Below are 18,279 nucleotides of genomic sequence, written 5' to 3' on the forward strand. Positions count from 1 at the left end.
CATGCCAGTTCATGCTTCTGCATTCTTTCCTAGTGGTGCCTGGGATTTCATCGGACTTTTTGGCTGATATCTTCAAGCAATACATGTAGTGGCCTCAAGATCTGTTTTACAGGTTGGAAAGAACCATTCAGAACTATCATCCTGTAAGTGTGGTTTGTAGGATGGAAGCAGCAGAAATGGTGAACTGAGTTTAAATTTATCTTGTTTGATTCTCTGTGTTACTGGGAGCACAAAGTTTAGCCCTCTGTTCAGCAGAACTAAAAAGCCACTGTAAAGTTCAAGAACATCTCCTCCCCCAAGGAACAGAAGCAGGAGAAACTTTCATCGTGATGAGGGAAATCAAACAAATCTTGATTTTGAAACAGCTTTGTCCTCACAAAGATGACTTCTTAAGGGAGGAAACCAAAACTAGAGTGGAAAAATACAGGCAGGGACTATCAGACTTGTAAAGATTACTCAAATGTAAAGAAGTCTGCTCTAAAGTTGTGTGTAGGCTTTATGGGGAGAATAGAAGAGGCTCATGTAGCAAGGTATGAATTTTTAAAAATATCTTGGTCTAGAAGAGATCCTACTTAGCTTTATTAGTTTGCTGTAAGGTATATGATACCTTAAGCTTAGAAAATAACTCTCTTGTAAATGGTTTAAATAAAGAAATATGTTGATATTAAGACAAGTTTTCCGTTTATATGTTATTTTAAATTATTTTCTAGACTAGATCTTAGATGCTTCTAGATGATATTTTCTGAAATAAATCAAGATTTTTAACTCTAAGTTCTTTCTGTCATAGGAAAATTGCAGGTGAGTAAGGACTATCATTTTATTATAATTATTAGTAAAAATATAGTTATCTGCTTAGGTTGTTATTCAGAACAAGTACATTTTTTTTTTGTCATTTGAGAAGAAAAGGGTCAAATGATACAACCTCCAGCTTGTGACTGAAGACAATTAAAGACTGGCATTTAAAGTATAAACATTTCTTCTCTGTCTCTCCCTCTCTTCATAAATTTGCTTTCTTAATGATTTTAATCAAAAGCTCAGAGAAAACTAGAATTGATTTTTCTGTCACAAGGCTTTGAAAAGCAGCCCGAGAAGGTTGAGACACTCTCAAACTAGTCATTCTACTAGTGGCTATAAATCACTCTGATGGAGGGAGAAGGAAAATGAAAAGATTCTACACTTTGGTCCAAAAAATTAGCTGCACAAGACAGGGGTGGGGAGACAGGGGTTAGTGGTACCATGTAGGAAAAAGATGGCCTTTATCCAGGTTCACACATTGAAACTGGTTTTCATGTCTCACAGTTTATTTTAGTCTGAACAGTCCCATCACTTTTTTTCCCAGGACACTGACTTTTTTGAAGCACTTAAAGAAGTTGTTCTGTAGAATGTCTCTCTTTTTGGATTTGTTTCATTATTTCCTCTTGGTATCTAATTATTTCTTTTTATTCTTCTTCCCCCTGAATTTCCCATAAGTTAGGTCTCAAACAGGGGTCGACGAACTACAACTCACAGGCTAAAGCCCACCCTTGGCTTGTTTTTTAAATAAAGTTTTATTGGCACACAACCAATTGTTCGTATATTGTTTATGGCTGCTTTCTGCTTTATATAAGAACAGGGTCGAGTAGCTGTGACAGAGACCATATGGCCCACAAAACCTAAAATAATTACAATCTATCTCTTTCTAAAAAATATTTGTCAATTCTTAGGCTAGAAAACTGGTTAGATTGAGGCAAAATACTTTTGGCACAAAGGTGACATATTTCCTATTCATCATCTCACGAGGCACATCATCAGGCTACCCAGCTACTAGTGATGCTAAGTTAGTTCATTTGGTTAAGTTGGTGATGGCCAGATTGCCTCATTGCAAAGGTAAATTTTTCCCCCTCTTTTCATTTAGTAAGTAATTCATGGAGTGATATTTTGGCTTTATGTAAATCTATTACTCAAAAATCTTCCATCTAAAGGTTTTACTGTCCGTTGATGATCTTTGCCTGAAATAATCATTACATTAGGGATTGAAAAAGGTCACTTTCTAAATCTATTATTTTGTCAACATTTATCAGCTGACACAATAAAACAGCCTAAACTCACCTTATAATTTCAAATCAGCCATTTTCTTTTTTTCAGTTAGCCCTGGTTCCTTTAGGTGAAAATAGTATCTAGGAATCAATATCTAAATTGATTTAGATACTAGACTGTATGATTTAGTACACAGAATGAATGACCTATAGGCCTGAATCTTTATTATCTGGCCCTTTACAAGAAAAGTTTACTCATACCAGGTCTAGTGGGATGACAGAAGGAAGGGGCACTACACATTTAAATGGTAGTAGGTATGCTCATTGCTACTAAAGTGTCATTGTTTCTAGTGGCACTTTCAGTGACCCTTTCCAGAGGGAGAAAGGTTTATTTAAAAAAGAAAAAAATCACAAGTTCTTATTGATATTGTCATTTTACATTTAATATTATAGTGTCTTAAAAATGTTATTTAATCTTTTTCATACACTGAGTCCTAGTCCTGTTAACACTATAATGTTCATTTATATGTTTTATCCTACCACAAAAAAAAGGTAAAATATTTCAAGGTCACAATACCAATATTACCACTAATCTTAGACCCACTGAGTGAAGTTTAGGATTTCTATTCTTTTTCACTTAGAATACATCCAAATAAGGATGTACAGAGTATTATTTTCAAAAATCACTTGAAATAATTTTTTTTCTTCATGTGACTATAATTACCTCAGTTGGGGAGGCTATAAAAATTCTTATGACAATTAGGAAAAGTTGAATATGGACTGGATGCTAGATGATATAATGGAATTATTGTTCATTTTCTTAGTTATTATAATTGTCTTTGTTCTTACCAAATTCACACTAGAGTATCTAGTGGTGAGGTGTCATGATGTCTGCAACCTTCTTTTAAATAATATGGTAAAACACAGTGGGGGTGTGTGTGTGTGTGTGTGTGTGTGTGTGTGTGTTTAGAGAGAGAGAGAGATTACAAATGAGAAAGCAAAATACTAAAAATCCATACATCTAGGTAGAAATTTTTGTACCATTCCTGCAACTCTTTAAGCTTAGAATTTTATTGAAATTAAAAGTTAAAGAAAAAAGTGGAGAAAAAAGAGAAAGATGATTATTAGTTCTAAATGGATTTTAAAAAATGAATCATTTACACATGCACCAATATTCTGCCACCTTGGGCAAAATTAATTAATGTGTATATCTTGGGGAAGAAGCTTTTAATTCTGCTCTGCTCTTGGAGGAGGGTCAGACCATACCCAGAGCTCTATGTGCTTTACTGTGAAAGGGAATAGACAAAAAAGAATGCAATGAGAGGAGAGACTGTCAAGTTTTCTTAGCTTTCTTTCATTCTAGTTTGGTCTATCTAGAGGCTGGTTAAGGGTGGAAATCAAGTATATATGAATATTTTGCTTTTTTAAGCAACGGCATTAATGCCCCCCCCCTTCACCATCCCATTAGACCTGGGGTTAGCAAACATTTTCTGTAAAGGGCCAGATAAATATTTTAGGTCTACAGGTCATATGGTCAATGTATATGTCATATTGTCACTGTCACCATGTCATTGTGGGCCATAGAGTTTCTGTTTGTGTTAAAACTTAGGTGTCACTGTGGCACACAAAAGCAGCCATAGACAAATGACTGGACGTGGTGTGTTCCAGTAAAACTTTGTTTATGGACACAGAAATTTAAATTTCATGTGGTTTCCACACAACATGATGTCTTCTTTCTTTTTTTTTCAACCACTTAAACATGTAAAACAAACAAACAAACAAACTTCTTAGCTTGTAGGCGATGCAAAACGTAGACATAAGGCTAGATATGGCTCAATTCAGAGGGAAAAGGGGGAAACTTACAATTGTACCTTTGTGTCCGCTGCCTTTTAGCCACCCTCCTCGGCTTTCGTGAAGGAAAGGGGCTCCTTTAGATGATGTGACAGGTCAAAAGCACATCAATGCTCTTAAGCCACGAAGCCAGCCATTGGAGTCTCCGCCCAGATCTTAAGACTAACTAAGTCCAAGAACTGTTCTAAATAGGAAGGCTTGTTTCAAATTTGTCATCAGTGTAGTTGGGAGGAGTCATAATGTAAGTAATCATAACTAGAACCTTGAACTATCAGCCCAGGATCTAGAGAGAGAGTCTCACTTGCTTCTTTTGCAAGTGAAGCCACCCCACTGTCTTTGTACTCTGGGGCCTTTGTCTTGACAGATCCATGTCATGCTAATACCTCTGTGTAATCAAACTAGTTTGCTTCCAGATATGAACTTGTCTTATTTAAACAAATGTATATTAGATACTGATACAAATAACTTCTTAAGTAATAACCTTTGTTTACAATAATTTATATCCTTTTATTATTATGACCCTTCCATAGTGACCCTGAACCGTGATGTGTGGTGAACCATGCTGGTGGGCTCCTTTGACCAGTGAGGGTTTTCCCCTAAGCCTTCCTCTACCATAAATGACAATGAGTGGAAAGCATACCCCTTCGAAAAACAGCTTATAAAAGGAAGGACTTACAGGGATGGGAATGAATATGTGGGAAGAGACAAACATAACTATCTTTAATGTTCAAATGATTGTCAAGGGAAAGAAGGTTCAGACTTGTTCCACATGGTCTCAAGCACTAGAAGGAGGATGAATGTGTGGAAGCTGGTAGGACAGATCTGAGTTTATGACTAAAAATAAAGAAATAGAGGAAAAGAAAAAAAAATCCCAATATCTGTCCAAAGACGAAATAGACTGCCCTGGAATATAGCAAGTTTAATATCAGGAGATACAAACATGACTAAGATATATGACCACTTGGTGGAGAGGTATTAGAAGAGATTTTAAAATTAAAATCATTGAACTAGATTACTTTTGACTTAGGACCTTTAATACCTTAGGCTTGACAATTTTGAGATGGCATTCTTTGTTTAGGGGAAAAAAAGACAAACATAAATAACCAAAAGAATGAAGCCATTCCTTATTTTTCTAGTTTAATTATAACAAGGACAAGTGTGGCTCATTCTCCTGCAATGAATCAAATCCCCCTTATTTGCATAGTATTTGTTTATTCTAGTTATATTCATTCTTTCACTTAAATGAATATTTATTGAGATGAAGTTACCCTCAATGTGCCAAATATGAGGCTACCTTGGTGAAGAGACACAGATTTCACTCTCATAAAATCAATAATTTTCCAGAAAAGATGAAAAATGTAACAAGTAATTACAAAAAAAAAAGATGTTGAGATTGTGCAGATATAGGGCACAGTGATGGTCTATAAACATGATTACAAATCCATTAATACTCCTCCTATTTTGGGAGGAGTTTGGGTCCCTAAATTCCCTTGATGGGTCTTTGAGATTTCCAGGACTGGGTCATGAAAGGTCATAAGCCTTCTGCCTTGTTTGATGGGAGATGAGCTTCGGGAGCCTGGAGGTACTGTGCAGGAAGTCCAGCTCCCCTGAGCCCACTGTGCTTTGAAGAAGTCAAGTCTCATGGAGAAAATATGCAGAGCTCCAGTTGACAGTTCCCAGCTACTCCTAGCTTTCTAGATATCCCAGAACTAGAAGTCTGAAAGAAGTCACCAGATTATTCCAGCCCCAGTCATTCAAGTCACACTCATCCATTCAATTCTTCCCAGCTGAGACTAGAGACATCATGGAACAGAGACCAGCCATCCTCTCTGGGTCCTGTCCAAATTCCTGAGCCAATGGATCCACACATATAATAATTATATTGTTGTTGTTTCATGCCAATCAGTTATAGGGTGGTTTGTAGTAGTTCACTGCAACAGGCACCGTGAGAAGATTTATCAAGACCTAAGCCTGTCTAAGAATCAGAGAAGATCTCTCTGAGGAAGTCACATCTGAGCAGAGACAGAGAATAAGAAGAAGGAGTTAGCCACAAGAATATTCTGGGTAAAAGAAACAGTCTGAAGAGTCAATGGAGGTGACAAAAGCCCTGAGCCCGCAGGAATTGACAGAGTGTAACAGTCTGCAGAGGAGTGGGAACGGCAAGCGTCAGGTGGGAGATAAGAGATGAAGCAGAGTCTGACATGGCTTGTCTCACAAGCAACATTAAAGCATCTGAACTTGATCAGAAGTGTGAAAGTCAACCACCGAAGGCTCTTCAGTACCAGAATGGCCTGACTGGATGTATTTGCAAAGCAGGTGAGACTGAAGCAGTGAGAAGCTGTAGCCTTAACTCAGGTGTGAGGTAGTAGTAGACTGCCCAGGATAGCAAGGGGGATCCATATGTAAAAGGTGAATTCATGAAACTTACTAAGCCCTTGGCGGTGGGGGTGGGGAGTGAGAGAGGGAGGAGTCACCTGGGCTTCTGATTGGGCAGTGGGGTGAGTGGCGTGAGTCATTTACGAAATGGAAACACGGGAGGAAGAACAGGTGGGCGGGGTGATGAATAGCTCCATCTGGGGCATGGGGAATTAGAAGTGCCAGAGAAACATCCGTGTGCAAAGCCAGGAGACAGCTGGCTAAACATTACTGATAAGGAGGAGGATATGGCGAGGAACTGCAATACCGAGTGTGTATTTTAATATGAGGCTTTTTAGATGTTATTTCCATTCATTATGCTAACAGCCACGTGGGAGTGTTCTGAGAGGTAAGTAACCTGCCTAAGGTCACAGACACAGGAAGTGGTAAGGTAGGGATTTCAACACAGATCCTCTTACTCCATGTTCAAAGTGAAAGACACATGGTACACTTCCAATGGAAAAAAATCACAATGCCAGGCGATACTCTTTGGATTTTGAAGGCAGCAAAATCGGCCTTTGGGAATGCTTCTCCAGTCAGGTTAGTGGGTGACTTGAAAAGCTCGCAGTTTTGAACAGGGGCCAGAACAAAAGAAACTATCCAGCTAGTCTAAGCCACAGTGAAGACAGCAATGCTACTTGGCCCTATGACACTGGGGATTCACTGGTGCACTGGTGTATTATGGATGGCCAGGATGTTCTTAACAGCCTGCCAGAAACATTTATAAGTTTTCCTCTAGTAGAGACCCTCAGGATTTGGCAGCGCACACATGCTTTCTTGCAAGTTATGCTTTTTCTCTAAAGAAACAGCTCTTGGCTTGCAATTGGACCCTCGTCATTATTAGGATAACTATGATCTGTTAAGCAGGTGCAATGTAATAGGCACTGAAGTTAAGTGCTTCTATGTTTTAACTCCTTTATTCCTCTCAACAACCAGGTATTATTTTTTAAATCTCCATTTTATAGGTGAGAGTTGGTATCAATTGGATTTTTGTCTTTAAGACATCTGATGACAATGAGCTGTAGGCTACCCAAATATCTTTCAATAAACTCTTTTTACCACAGAATTTGACAAGAAATGATCTCTGTTGTTTGCAAACTAGAACTCTAGTTAATACCGGGGGGCTAGGCTAGATGCTTTCCAAGATTCCTCCCAGCTCTAAAATTATATGACTCTATAAAACTCATATTAAAATATATAAAGTAAGAAAACCCAGATTGTAAACATGCTCCTTTCACTAACAAAACAATTAGTTTAATATCACCTGATAGCTCTGTGTGTGTGTACACATATATTTTTTTGTAGGCGTAGTTCCAAAGGGTAAACACCAAGTGCTTGAAGCTATATTGTATCCACCATGATGGCAGCATTTTGTGAAAGCTGCCACTACATTTCTTTCAATCTGTGGCTTTATATTTCTATCACTTCCATCCATAGCTGCTAAATTTCTATCTACCCAGCCCTGCAGCTTTATAAAATCTTCTTTAAAGTTTATGCCTAAAAGATATTTCATTACCTGAAAGTACTGAATAAAGCTCCCTAGCAAAGGGGTTGGTGAAAAAGACATCAATACCAGACAGAGTGGTGCTCCACTTCATTCCCAAATACTATGTGGGGCACTGGAGGACACAGGGTCCCTGTGCTGCAGAAGAGGGACAGTAAACCATCTACCTCTCTGTATTAGTGTAAATGTTGAATGGGAGAAAGGTAATGCAGTTTCAAAACAACTCAATGCCCGAAGAGAAGCTTTCAAATATCTGTGGACTGAGATAAAAGTCTGTATTCCTGGGGAAGAGAGTATGAGATAACTTAATCTTGAAAATACCGTAGCACCTAGCTGTTCTGTTTGGAGTTACAGCATCTGCGAGCATTTCACTGACACATACATATGAAAGAAAAAAAATCACAGTGGGCACTGAAGGGTGCAGTCATGCTCATTTTGCATAAAAATGCATCATAAAGGGTTTCAGAATATTGTCTGTTCTCTACCAAACATACCTGCTGACATTTCATTTTATGTCCTAAACAACTATATGCAACAGACAGACCAACTTGGCATCTAGTAGAAATCCAGTAGCTTTTTAATGAGCAAAGATTTTTAAAACCAAAGTTGTAAACATTTAAGTAAAAGCAGCCCCAAATACTATACAAAAGGCACTCTCCAGTTGCCTGTGGTCTGGAAAGGGCCACAGATCTGAAGCTGGACTCGTGTAACTCGGGAGATGAATCACTATCCAAGACCTCTAGAATGACCCCAGCTGTGCCATCCCTGTCTAGCTGGTGCTCCGTCTGCCCACTGGCACAGGTTTCCTTGTTCATTTTCACATTAAAATGACTCTACATTGCTTTATCCATAAATTTCTTAGTCTCTCTCAATCATGCTTGCTCAGCTAAGATCCATTCAAGGACTGCTACAATTATGTGCAAATAATCTGTGCATCAATGCCCCAGTATATGAAAATACAGACACACATGTCATAGTCAGTTATGCTAAACCGATGAACAGGTTCTACATGTTACTATTTTTCTTTAGACAAAATTACCTCTATAGGTTGGAAGATAGCATGTTGGCTATCAATGGGGTCTCTTTCAGTCTTTTAAATTAACTCTAATTTGTGAAACTTATAGCATCATTTAAAACACAAAATAGACAGTCTTACTAAGAACTATATTTGCTTGCTGTCTCACGGTGCTCATTGGTTGACATCATTTGGCACAACCACTTGGAATGGGGATTGGGTTGACAGAGATTTAATGAACAAGAGCATTACATTAATTTGGGGGAATCTTGTGTTGAGAAGCAAAAACAACAAATGTTTGTAAAATTTCTGTTGAAGTCACTTTACTAAACATATTCTTTAGGAATCTCAGATTAGACTCTAGACCCACTTTAAATGCCCTTAATGTCTTCTAATACAACATGCTGAGTTTTGCATATTATTAAGACAAGACATGGAAAATAGAGAGAAACAGCTGGTTTTAAGACTCTGAAAATGCAATAACTGTCAATTCCCCACTGTTGGCAAGACCCCAAAACACACACTAGATTAAGAAAGCCAATCTAGTGTTAGGAAGGCAGCTGGCTCTAGTTTCTTCCTTCCAAACAGTCACCGCCATCTTAAACTTCTGGTATTTGTTTTATGACATAGGAAAACTCTCTTCTTTTGGAAACAATAACTAAAAACTAGGGTTTGTTGCTGTTAAACATGTTTGTGAGCAAACACACACACACACACACACACTCTCCTGCTTGGAGAGAAACATGCAAGATTTTTGCTTGCAGAGGATGCCTAGAATCAATCAACTACTCCGTGAATATAGTTTCACCTACATGACTTCCCTGAACTATTTCAGTGAGGGTGTAGCGCTGGGAAAAGAGAAATCAGGAGCACATCAACAAAAAGTGAAATCTTCTCAAGAACCCAACAGATGACTCAAGGCCCATACTTGAGAAAGTATGGAAGGAACTCTAGGACACTGGTTCTCAAATGCTGCTGCACTTCTGAATCCCTGAGGATTTTCAAAAACTGCTGGGGCAGAAATCTCATTGCCAGAGATTCTGATATAATTGGTCTAGGGCTTGATCTGGACATAAGGACTTTCGAATGCTTCCCAGGTGATTCTATGGCAGCCAAGAATGGAAATCCTGCTCTAGTGTTCCATTAGCATTGGCAAAGGAAGTGCTCAGAGCCCATACCTTCCACTTGTTGGCTGTGCCCAGCTTCAGTTTTCTAGTTATAAAATTATATGCAGAAGAATGGCTTAGCCACGTTCATCTGCTTTTAGAAATCTGTAAAGTCACTTCCTAGAGGATATAGTTTAAAACATTTTAATACATTAAAATTATTACAAAGGAGGTAAATGGAAAAGGCAGGCTATTTGTTAAATTAGAAGAAATAGCAATGACTATAAGTGAAAGCCCACAATTATATCCATCCTTGTAGAAACAATAATTGGCAAATACAGAAGGGGAGTATGTGTTAGCTGCAAGACAACTGAACTTCAGAAAAGTTAGGCACTGAACATTTGAATAAGGATTTGCAAAATGTCCTAACGACACGGTGGGAAAAAGGCCCCCATGCATGGAAGGGTGATCTAATTTCTGTTTGTTTACTCTGCAACTTTCAGTGGTAATAGAAAGCAATGACATTTAAAAAGACCAAAAAAAAAAAAAAAATGAGCTATGACCATTACAAGTCCTTACTTTCCACTCCTCCCTGTATGTATCTAACATAAAAGATACTCAATAAATTATGGGAAACAGTACAAAGATTCCTCAAAAAACTAAAAATAGACTTACCATATGATCCAGCAATCCCACTCCTGGGCATATATCCAGAGGGGGCTCAAATTCAAAAAGATACATGCACCCAAATGTTCACAGCAACACTATCTACAATAGCCAAGATATGGAAGCAGCCTAAAAATCCATCAACAGATGACTGGATAAAGAAGTTGTGATATATTTATACAATGGAATACTACTCAGCCATAAAAAAGAATAAAATAATGCCATTTTCAGTAACATGGATGGATCTGGAGATTGTCATTCTAAGTGAAGTAAGCCAGAAAGAGAAAGAAAAATACCATATGATATCACTCATATGTGAAATCTTAAAAAAAAAAAAAGAAGAAGAAGAAGAAAGAAGACACAAATGAACTTACCTACAAAACAGAAACAGACTCATAGACATAGCAAAGAAACTTATGGTTACTAGCGGGAAATGGGGTGAGAATAAATTGGGAGTTCAAGATTTGCAAATACTAACTACCATATATAAAATAGATAAAAAATAAATTTCTATATAGCACAAGGAACTATATTCAATATCTTGTTGTAATCTATAATGAAAAAGAATATGAAAACAAATATATGTTATGTATATGCATGACTAGGACATTGTGCTGTACACCAGAGGTTGACACACTGTAACTGACTGTACTTCAATTAAAAAAAAGTGATGAGGACAAAATACAGCTTGTAATAGATTGAGAGGGGAAATATAATTAATACATGAAATGAATTGCTGTATCTCTTTTTTAAGTTGAACTGTATGAAATTGCCAATACTTAACCATTTTTGACCCAGGAAAATGGAATTTTCTTATTGCTCAACTTAATATATGTGCTAATTTATGAGTATGGTTTTCAAGAAACTTAATCTTAGAATTAAAAAATAGAAAAAGGAAATAAACAACAGAAGTTTTCAAACCTCCAAGGCTATGTGGATGTGTGTTTTTAACAGAGTTGGAAATTGCTTCAAGCCTTCTTATTCTGATATGAGAAAAATGCACCTACAGTTAAAATAAACATGAGATTTGTGAATTGTATTTCAGTAGTAGAGAAAAAGCTTTTAACCAATCAACCACATTTTTGTGTCAGGATGGTTACAAAAGAACATCACTTCTGGTTCTTGTCAGAAGCAAAAGCTACCAGCATTTGTTACATGTTGAATTCCGTCTCTCTAAATCACAAAATGAGGACTTTGCTTTTATCTATAATATCATCCAAAATCTTCTAAGAATTATTTTCTGATATATTATCTGGATATTTTAATGGCCTTCCTCACTGATGTCCCACTGGCATGCAAGGATTGGATGGATTCATAATTATCTGAATCTACAACCTTTCACATGAGTCAAATATGCAGATCATAGACCCTTAAAAGTTGATAGTTCACTTAGCCCTCAGAAGTTATCCAGTTCAGTTTCACAAAGGACAAAACAGAGCCTCGGAGAGGTAAATCAATGACATACACTTACTGAAAGAAGATTTCATGCTGAAGCCCTGGTCTCCTGGTTCCTAGTCCTTAGTACACTTTTCACTGTGTTATAATATGCCTTTTCTCCCTGTTATGTAATGCAGGCCAATCTGATTTTCCTTTTCCTCTTTTCATCTGGAGTTCTGAGTCAGCTAATCTTGCTAACTACTGGGACAAGAAGCAAAAGGCTGAAATGGCTCTGTAATCAAAGAAACTCCCTGACTATGAGGGGAGATTTTATTAGAAGCATGTCTCCTACATGCTTAGACTTCACATCTGTTCCTTTTTTCCACCCCCTTTAATTCCTGAGGCTCTCTTTTGTTTCCCCAGCATAGTTTCAGACTGTCCAACTAGCCTTTTGACCCCAACCTGTGCCTTGCCTTTAGTTTTTAGCTGCACATGGGTTTCTGTCCCTGACCTGTGGCCTGGCCTGCCTTCTGGTATCCTCTTATATCTTGGTCTGTGCTTGTTTAACTGGTTTCTCATTGGTTGTTTCACCTTTTAGCCTTGAGCCATACCTTTGCTATATTTTTTCTTCATAGCAGATTAAACTCAATTTTAAGTCCTGAGATACCTGGAAAATCATGTGAATTTCATCCAGAAAATCCTTGGGAATTGCTTGGCATCTGTGTGGAACCCCAGATTCACTCTGCAGGCTTGGTGACTGGAGTTTGAAATAACTCCCATGGGTCACAAAAGAAGCTTCCTAGATATAAGTGAATCTTGCTGTATAAAATGGTTATGTCACCCTAAGTTATGTAAAAGTCAAAAATGAGATTTTGATTAGTTTAGAAGACTTCATTTTTCAGAGAAGTTTTAGGTTCACAGCGAAACTGAGCAGAAAGTACAAAGAATTCCAGGCAATTTTTTTACATTGGCTAACTGTAAAGAAAACTTATTGTGATTTATGTTATGAAATAAAAGATCTATTTTTAATTTATCTTCTGTGGAAAATCTACTCAGGAGCTAGCTAAACTAGATAACTATGCCAGTTACCAATTTATTGACTCTCAGCTCCAAATCCATCCTTCACTGTCTGCTCTTTGAAAATAGAGACGGACCCTGTAACTATTTCTGCTTTGCAGCCGGCACAGTGATTAGCCATGTCAGAAAAGGGTGCTGGAGAGATGCTGAAGACATAAGGGGCTTTCCTTCCTAGTTCCAGTGTTTACTCCTTCTTACTCCTGCTTCATGGCCACCAGTAGCATGTGTGGAGGACACCCAGTGGTGCTTGTGCCCATGGAGTTCACTGGCACCACATGGTTAGCTTCCCATCAAATTCCAGAGGTAATCCCATGGTCAGATTTCCACTGAGTCTTGCAAGCATGAGCATCGCAATGGCTGACTTGTAGCTTTGGCCTCCTGCACCCACGTAGGGCGTTTCCTGCTTGTCCAGTGAGTGCACACAAGTCCTGGCTGAGCCCATCCAGGAACTTCCCCACCTTGGAGCAGGCCACAACCACACCTTCTACAGGGAGATCTGAATCCCAACCATGGAGAAGGGGACCCCACTTCCAAATTTGTGTCTTCCACGAGAATCCTCCTTCAGCCAGCCCTGTTCTTTAAAGTTCTCTCTACCCCTTTATATGACATAATTTTTTGTTAGAATTAATATTCTTTATCTTAAACTTTCCCTATTCAAATTACTATGTTGTCTCTGTCTCCTCACTAACCCTAATTGGTACAATAACCTTGGGAAAAATAACTTTAATTTTTTGGTGCATGCATTCATAAAATGGAGAAACCTGGTAAGCTGATCTCAGATGCCCTTTCCACCATTAAAATTACATTGTGCTAGGGAACTCAGGGTTTTTCCAATATTGAGTCGATCTGAAGTATACTAGAATGAATACCATATCGCACAGTATTATTGGGTATTGTCTTCCTCAGCCTCAGTCATAATAAATGGGTCTCCCATCTTATCTGAACAATGGTTTCCTCCTTCTGGGTCAAAATACTGAGTCACAGCAGCAGCCAATATTATTTCATGCACACAGTGAGCAATCAAATACTATGAAATCCTCTGTGAGGGTTCTAACTAGGAAGCTGTCTAAGGAACAAAATGGAAAACCAGAGATTCCTGTATGAATATGAGAGTCTGAAATACACTACAAATATCAGTTTATCCATTAGTGAATATAAATATTATAAGGACATATTAAGTATAGATATTGTTTGTCCTAATACATTACAGAAAACTCCATTCACCTAACACATTACAGAAGACCTTCATTACCACACAATTTCAATTTTTTCTTTTACCTTTCTCTGTCTTTTACTGACTGTTCTGCCATTAATTTCTTCAGTTCTTCCAGACGCCGAAGATCTCTCATTTCCATTTCTTGCCATTTCTGTTCTTTCTCAGCCCAGTATTTTCTTATCTATTGTATAAATGTTACATAAAATTTAAATTAACAATAGATATGCAAAAGCAAGGAACCAAGTTATGACATTATCCATTGGTTCATATAGCAAAGATTCAATTTGAATGGCACTTCCATCTTTTTTGTCTCTTAGATCCGCTTACAATATATCGGCAAGAGAAAAAATAAAGCAAAACACGAAAGTACATGTCCTGAGAAACTGCATGGTTTAACAGTTTCTGAAGTGGAAATATAACTTGTGCTGAGACCTAAGGTTTTCATCTATGGCTAAAATAATCGACTTTCAGGGAACCACAATAAAAGCATGTGATTGTCTCTAAAGTATATGATCTACCTGTTACTCAAAAATATTTTTATCCTCTTATGGTAATGTAGTCTTTAACAAATATAGCATTAAACCTATTTTTACTTTAAAAGCATGGGTTTATTCATGCTAATGGACAGCAGGATGTTGAAAGCTTTATGCATCTGGGGAAGTGGCAGGAGATAGGTGGGAGGAAGGAGGAAAAGAAAAAATTAGCAGAGTTGTGATAAATAGTAGTTCTGACTTATGTGGTAAAATGAAGGACAAATTTATCAAGCTTGAAAAGGTGAAAGCATTATTCTCACTAGGCATGTTTTCCTTCCCTTCTCTTAGAATGGAGACAGAATGAGAAAATCTGAAGCACACATAAGCTATTTTCAGGGGGCTGAAACCATTATTCAGGGTTCACTTCATGATGAGGCAGCTGAAATTCATGTATAATTGACAGAGGACCATTCAACTACTGTGATCCGCCATGTTGTGTCTGGGTCAAGAACTAGATCTTGCTGGTAAAAAACAGTACCTCAGTGGTGAATGGTGGTGAGTGACCACCAGCAGAGGGGCTGCAGCAGAGGATGGGTTAGCCTCACCCCAAGGTGGCATTTTCCCTTTTGAGAAATGAATAAGAAAAGCTAAGTGGTTTCCAAACTTGCCCAGCAATATGGTCTCTGCCCACTGGGGGAACCAAGAGAGGCATCCCAAGCACCAGGGCCACAGCCACAGCAACCCTGCCGTGGGGCCTGCCACACCAACAGCCACAGTAGTGACATCCATTCAACGCTGAGTAAATAACTGGATGATCCACGGGTGTGATTCCACTCCAGAGACGACTGAGACCTACATTTAGAGAGAACAGAGATGGAACCAGAAAGGTAGCAGCCCAAAGATGGAAAGTGAGAGAGATGGTAAGAGAGGGAAAAGAGGAAACACTAACTGATAGTTCAGAGTCCTGACTGATAAATGCCAGGGCATTCTATTAGTGCCAGGTACGGAAATGTTAACAGTCATTGCATCATCTCCCTCTGGGTTAGTTAGTAAGTGATCTTTATTTTATTCTTTATACTTCTCTGTGTTACTTTGCTTTTTGCAATGAATATACATTTCTTTCATAATCCGAGAAAATAAAGCTACTTCAAAACTAAAGTTTGAGAAAGAACAGGTATTGGATGAAAGAGCATTTTTCTCTGGATTCCGAAAGACCAGTAACGTTGCTCACTCCCAGCACTGACCTTGACCTTGGAGGGAAGTCAGTGGTCTTTTTGCCAACAATCCCTTGATTACAAACAGACCAACCCCAGGTTGCTGGTATCATCAGATCACTGACACCATTTGGTGCAGTGTTCTGTGCTGGCCCTAGAAGTATGTCTTCCCTGAGGCTTTTTGGCATCTCAGGACCAATTATTTCCATTTTGATTCTGATATCCTTGGCCATTGCTGTAGCATAAAAATCAATCTCTCTCTCTCTCTCTCTCTCTCTCTCTCTCTCTCTCTCTCTCTCTCTCTCTCTCTCTCTCTCCTCTCTCTCTCTCTCTCTCTCTCTCTCTCTCCCCATTGTTTTGACTGAAATTCTCCTTAGTGAAGGATGCTTTTCTTCTGATGCCCCATGTGCCAAGAGGCTGGGGAATGGTTTGGACATCTTCCTCCTTGTTAATGGCTACTTTAAGACCATGATGCGATCCCTCTCATGTATAATGCCTTCTTCCTTTGATGTTTACATCATCTAGCCTATATCACCCTCTGCCTGTCCTTATCACTGGCATGTGTGGACTTCCAGGTCACTCTCAAATAGTCATCAAGAATTCAGATATGGGGGTAAGGGGGTGGGAAAGGATAAACTGGGAGTTTGAGATTTGAAGATACTACTATATATAAAACAGATAAACAACAGTTTCTGTATAGCACAGGGAACTATATTCAATATCTTGTAATAACCTATAATGAAAAAGAATATGAAAACGAATATATGGTTATGACTGAAACACTATGCTGTACACCAGAAATTGACACAACATTGTAAACTGACTATACTTCAATTTTAAAAAAAAGAATTCAAATATGTGAGTCACAGCCACACAAGACCTGTCCAGAACAACTTCCACCTTCCTAGGTGACTTCAGTCTGAAGCCCCACAACCTGCTAACCTCCCAGTTCCATGACTCCCTCCATTCCAATGAACCACCTCCACCTCCACCCCCAGGATTCTACTATCACGGAGAACGGTTCCAGCTCTGAAAGCTTCAATTATAGCCATCGAGCTTATGACCAGAACCTACGGTCCCTTCCCCATCATCCTCTGTGTTCTGGTCACATAATTTTATTCATCTAGTGTAGCCTTCACCACAAGGCTTTGCTAATTAGTATACTAGTTCCTCTCTCCCACTAGACTGTAGAAACTGATTTATTTATCTCGGCACTTCCAACAGCAACTAAGGTGTCTAGAACATAGAATACATCTAATAAACATGTAATTGATGAAAGAATTATACAACTGTAGAAGCTGGTACCAAACTGATGGTTTCAGCTGAATCTTTATTGACAATCAGCTTTCCTTTTATGAATTCTTGGTCGGTGTCTCTCCATTGCTCACGGTGGTATTCCTAAACCTGTTCACTATGTTAAGCTCCACATTTGTCTCTATCTCTTCATTTTAGCAGAGGAAATGGAGCCCCTAAAAGATACCTTCCTTGATGTCCTGCTTGTCAGAGGAAGAGGTGTCCTTCATCCTGTCCAAGACTTATCCCTCACCTGGGCTCCAGATCCTATTCCCCAATTCCATCTCCATAATCTTACTCCATCTTCTACCCTTCTTTCCCCTGTCCTTTCAACCTCTTGGTCTTTGCTGCTTCCTTCTCCTCACATGAAAATCTACACAAATCTCAGTCATCAAGAAAAATTTTTAAGAACTTTCTTTAGACCCCCAAGACTGTAGTACCACACCCATCAGTGTTCCCTTTCAGTCAAGAATACTTACTGTTCTCCAATTTCCTATTTTACTCCTCACCCATGACACCCCTACCTCTGCCCCAACTCCAATTCACTACTCTCACCAGTGACTTCCAAATGATCAAATCAAGTCATCCTTTCCAACCCTTATTTTATGTGATGTCTCTGTGTATTTGATTCTATCCACCCTTATCTATAGTCTTAAGACACTACTGACTTTGGCATTCATTTGTTCAACAAATATTTATGAAGCATCTGCTTTAAGCCAGATATTCTGCTATGTGCTTGGATATGGTGCTTAATGAGAAATAAGGTCTCTACCTCATGGAGCTGGGGGTTTCTAGAAAGAGAGAGGGAGAGAGATGATAAACAAGGAAGTAAAAGAACAGAATATTACCTGTGAAATTCTACGAAGGAAATAAGTATGGTGATGATTTAGAAAAATTGAGGTAGAACTATTAGATGGCATATTTTTAAATGACATGTGAATTACACTTTGAAACATGCGAGTGAGACAACCATGAGAAGAGATGAGGGAGACGACTGCGGGGTCTGTGAGCTTCAGGTGCAATAGCACTGAGTGGGGAAGACCTTGCACGTGTTCAG

The 18,279-nt window shown here is 38.5% G+C and overlaps 1 protein-coding gene across 10 annotated transcripts in view; it reads right to left on the bottom strand.

Annotated features, from left to right (window-relative positions):
- CCDC148 (coiled-coil domain containing 148) overlaps positions 1–18,279 on the bottom strand; it is a 308,196-nt gene that overhangs the window by 136,975 nt on the left and 152,942 nt on the right. For all 10 annotated transcript variants that reach the window (XR_004319878.1, XR_004319876.1, XR_004319877.1 and 7 more), the window contains exon 13: positions 14,305–14,423. Coding sequence is in view for 6 of the 10 variants with exons in the window: in XM_032479509.1 (XP_032335400.1) it covers positions 14,305–14,423 (119 nt within the window). In the remaining 4 variants the exon portion in view is untranslated. The remainder of the gene's footprint in view (positions 1–14,304; positions 14,424–18,279) is intronic.

The sequence above is a fragment of the Camelus ferus genome, chromosome 5 (genome assembly GCF_009834535.1).
Source record: "Camelus ferus isolate YT-003-E chromosome 5, BCGSAC_Cfer_1.0, whole genome shotgun sequence".
NCBI classification, from domain to species: domain Eukaryota; kingdom Metazoa; phylum Chordata; class Mammalia; order Artiodactyla; family Camelidae; genus Camelus; species Camelus ferus.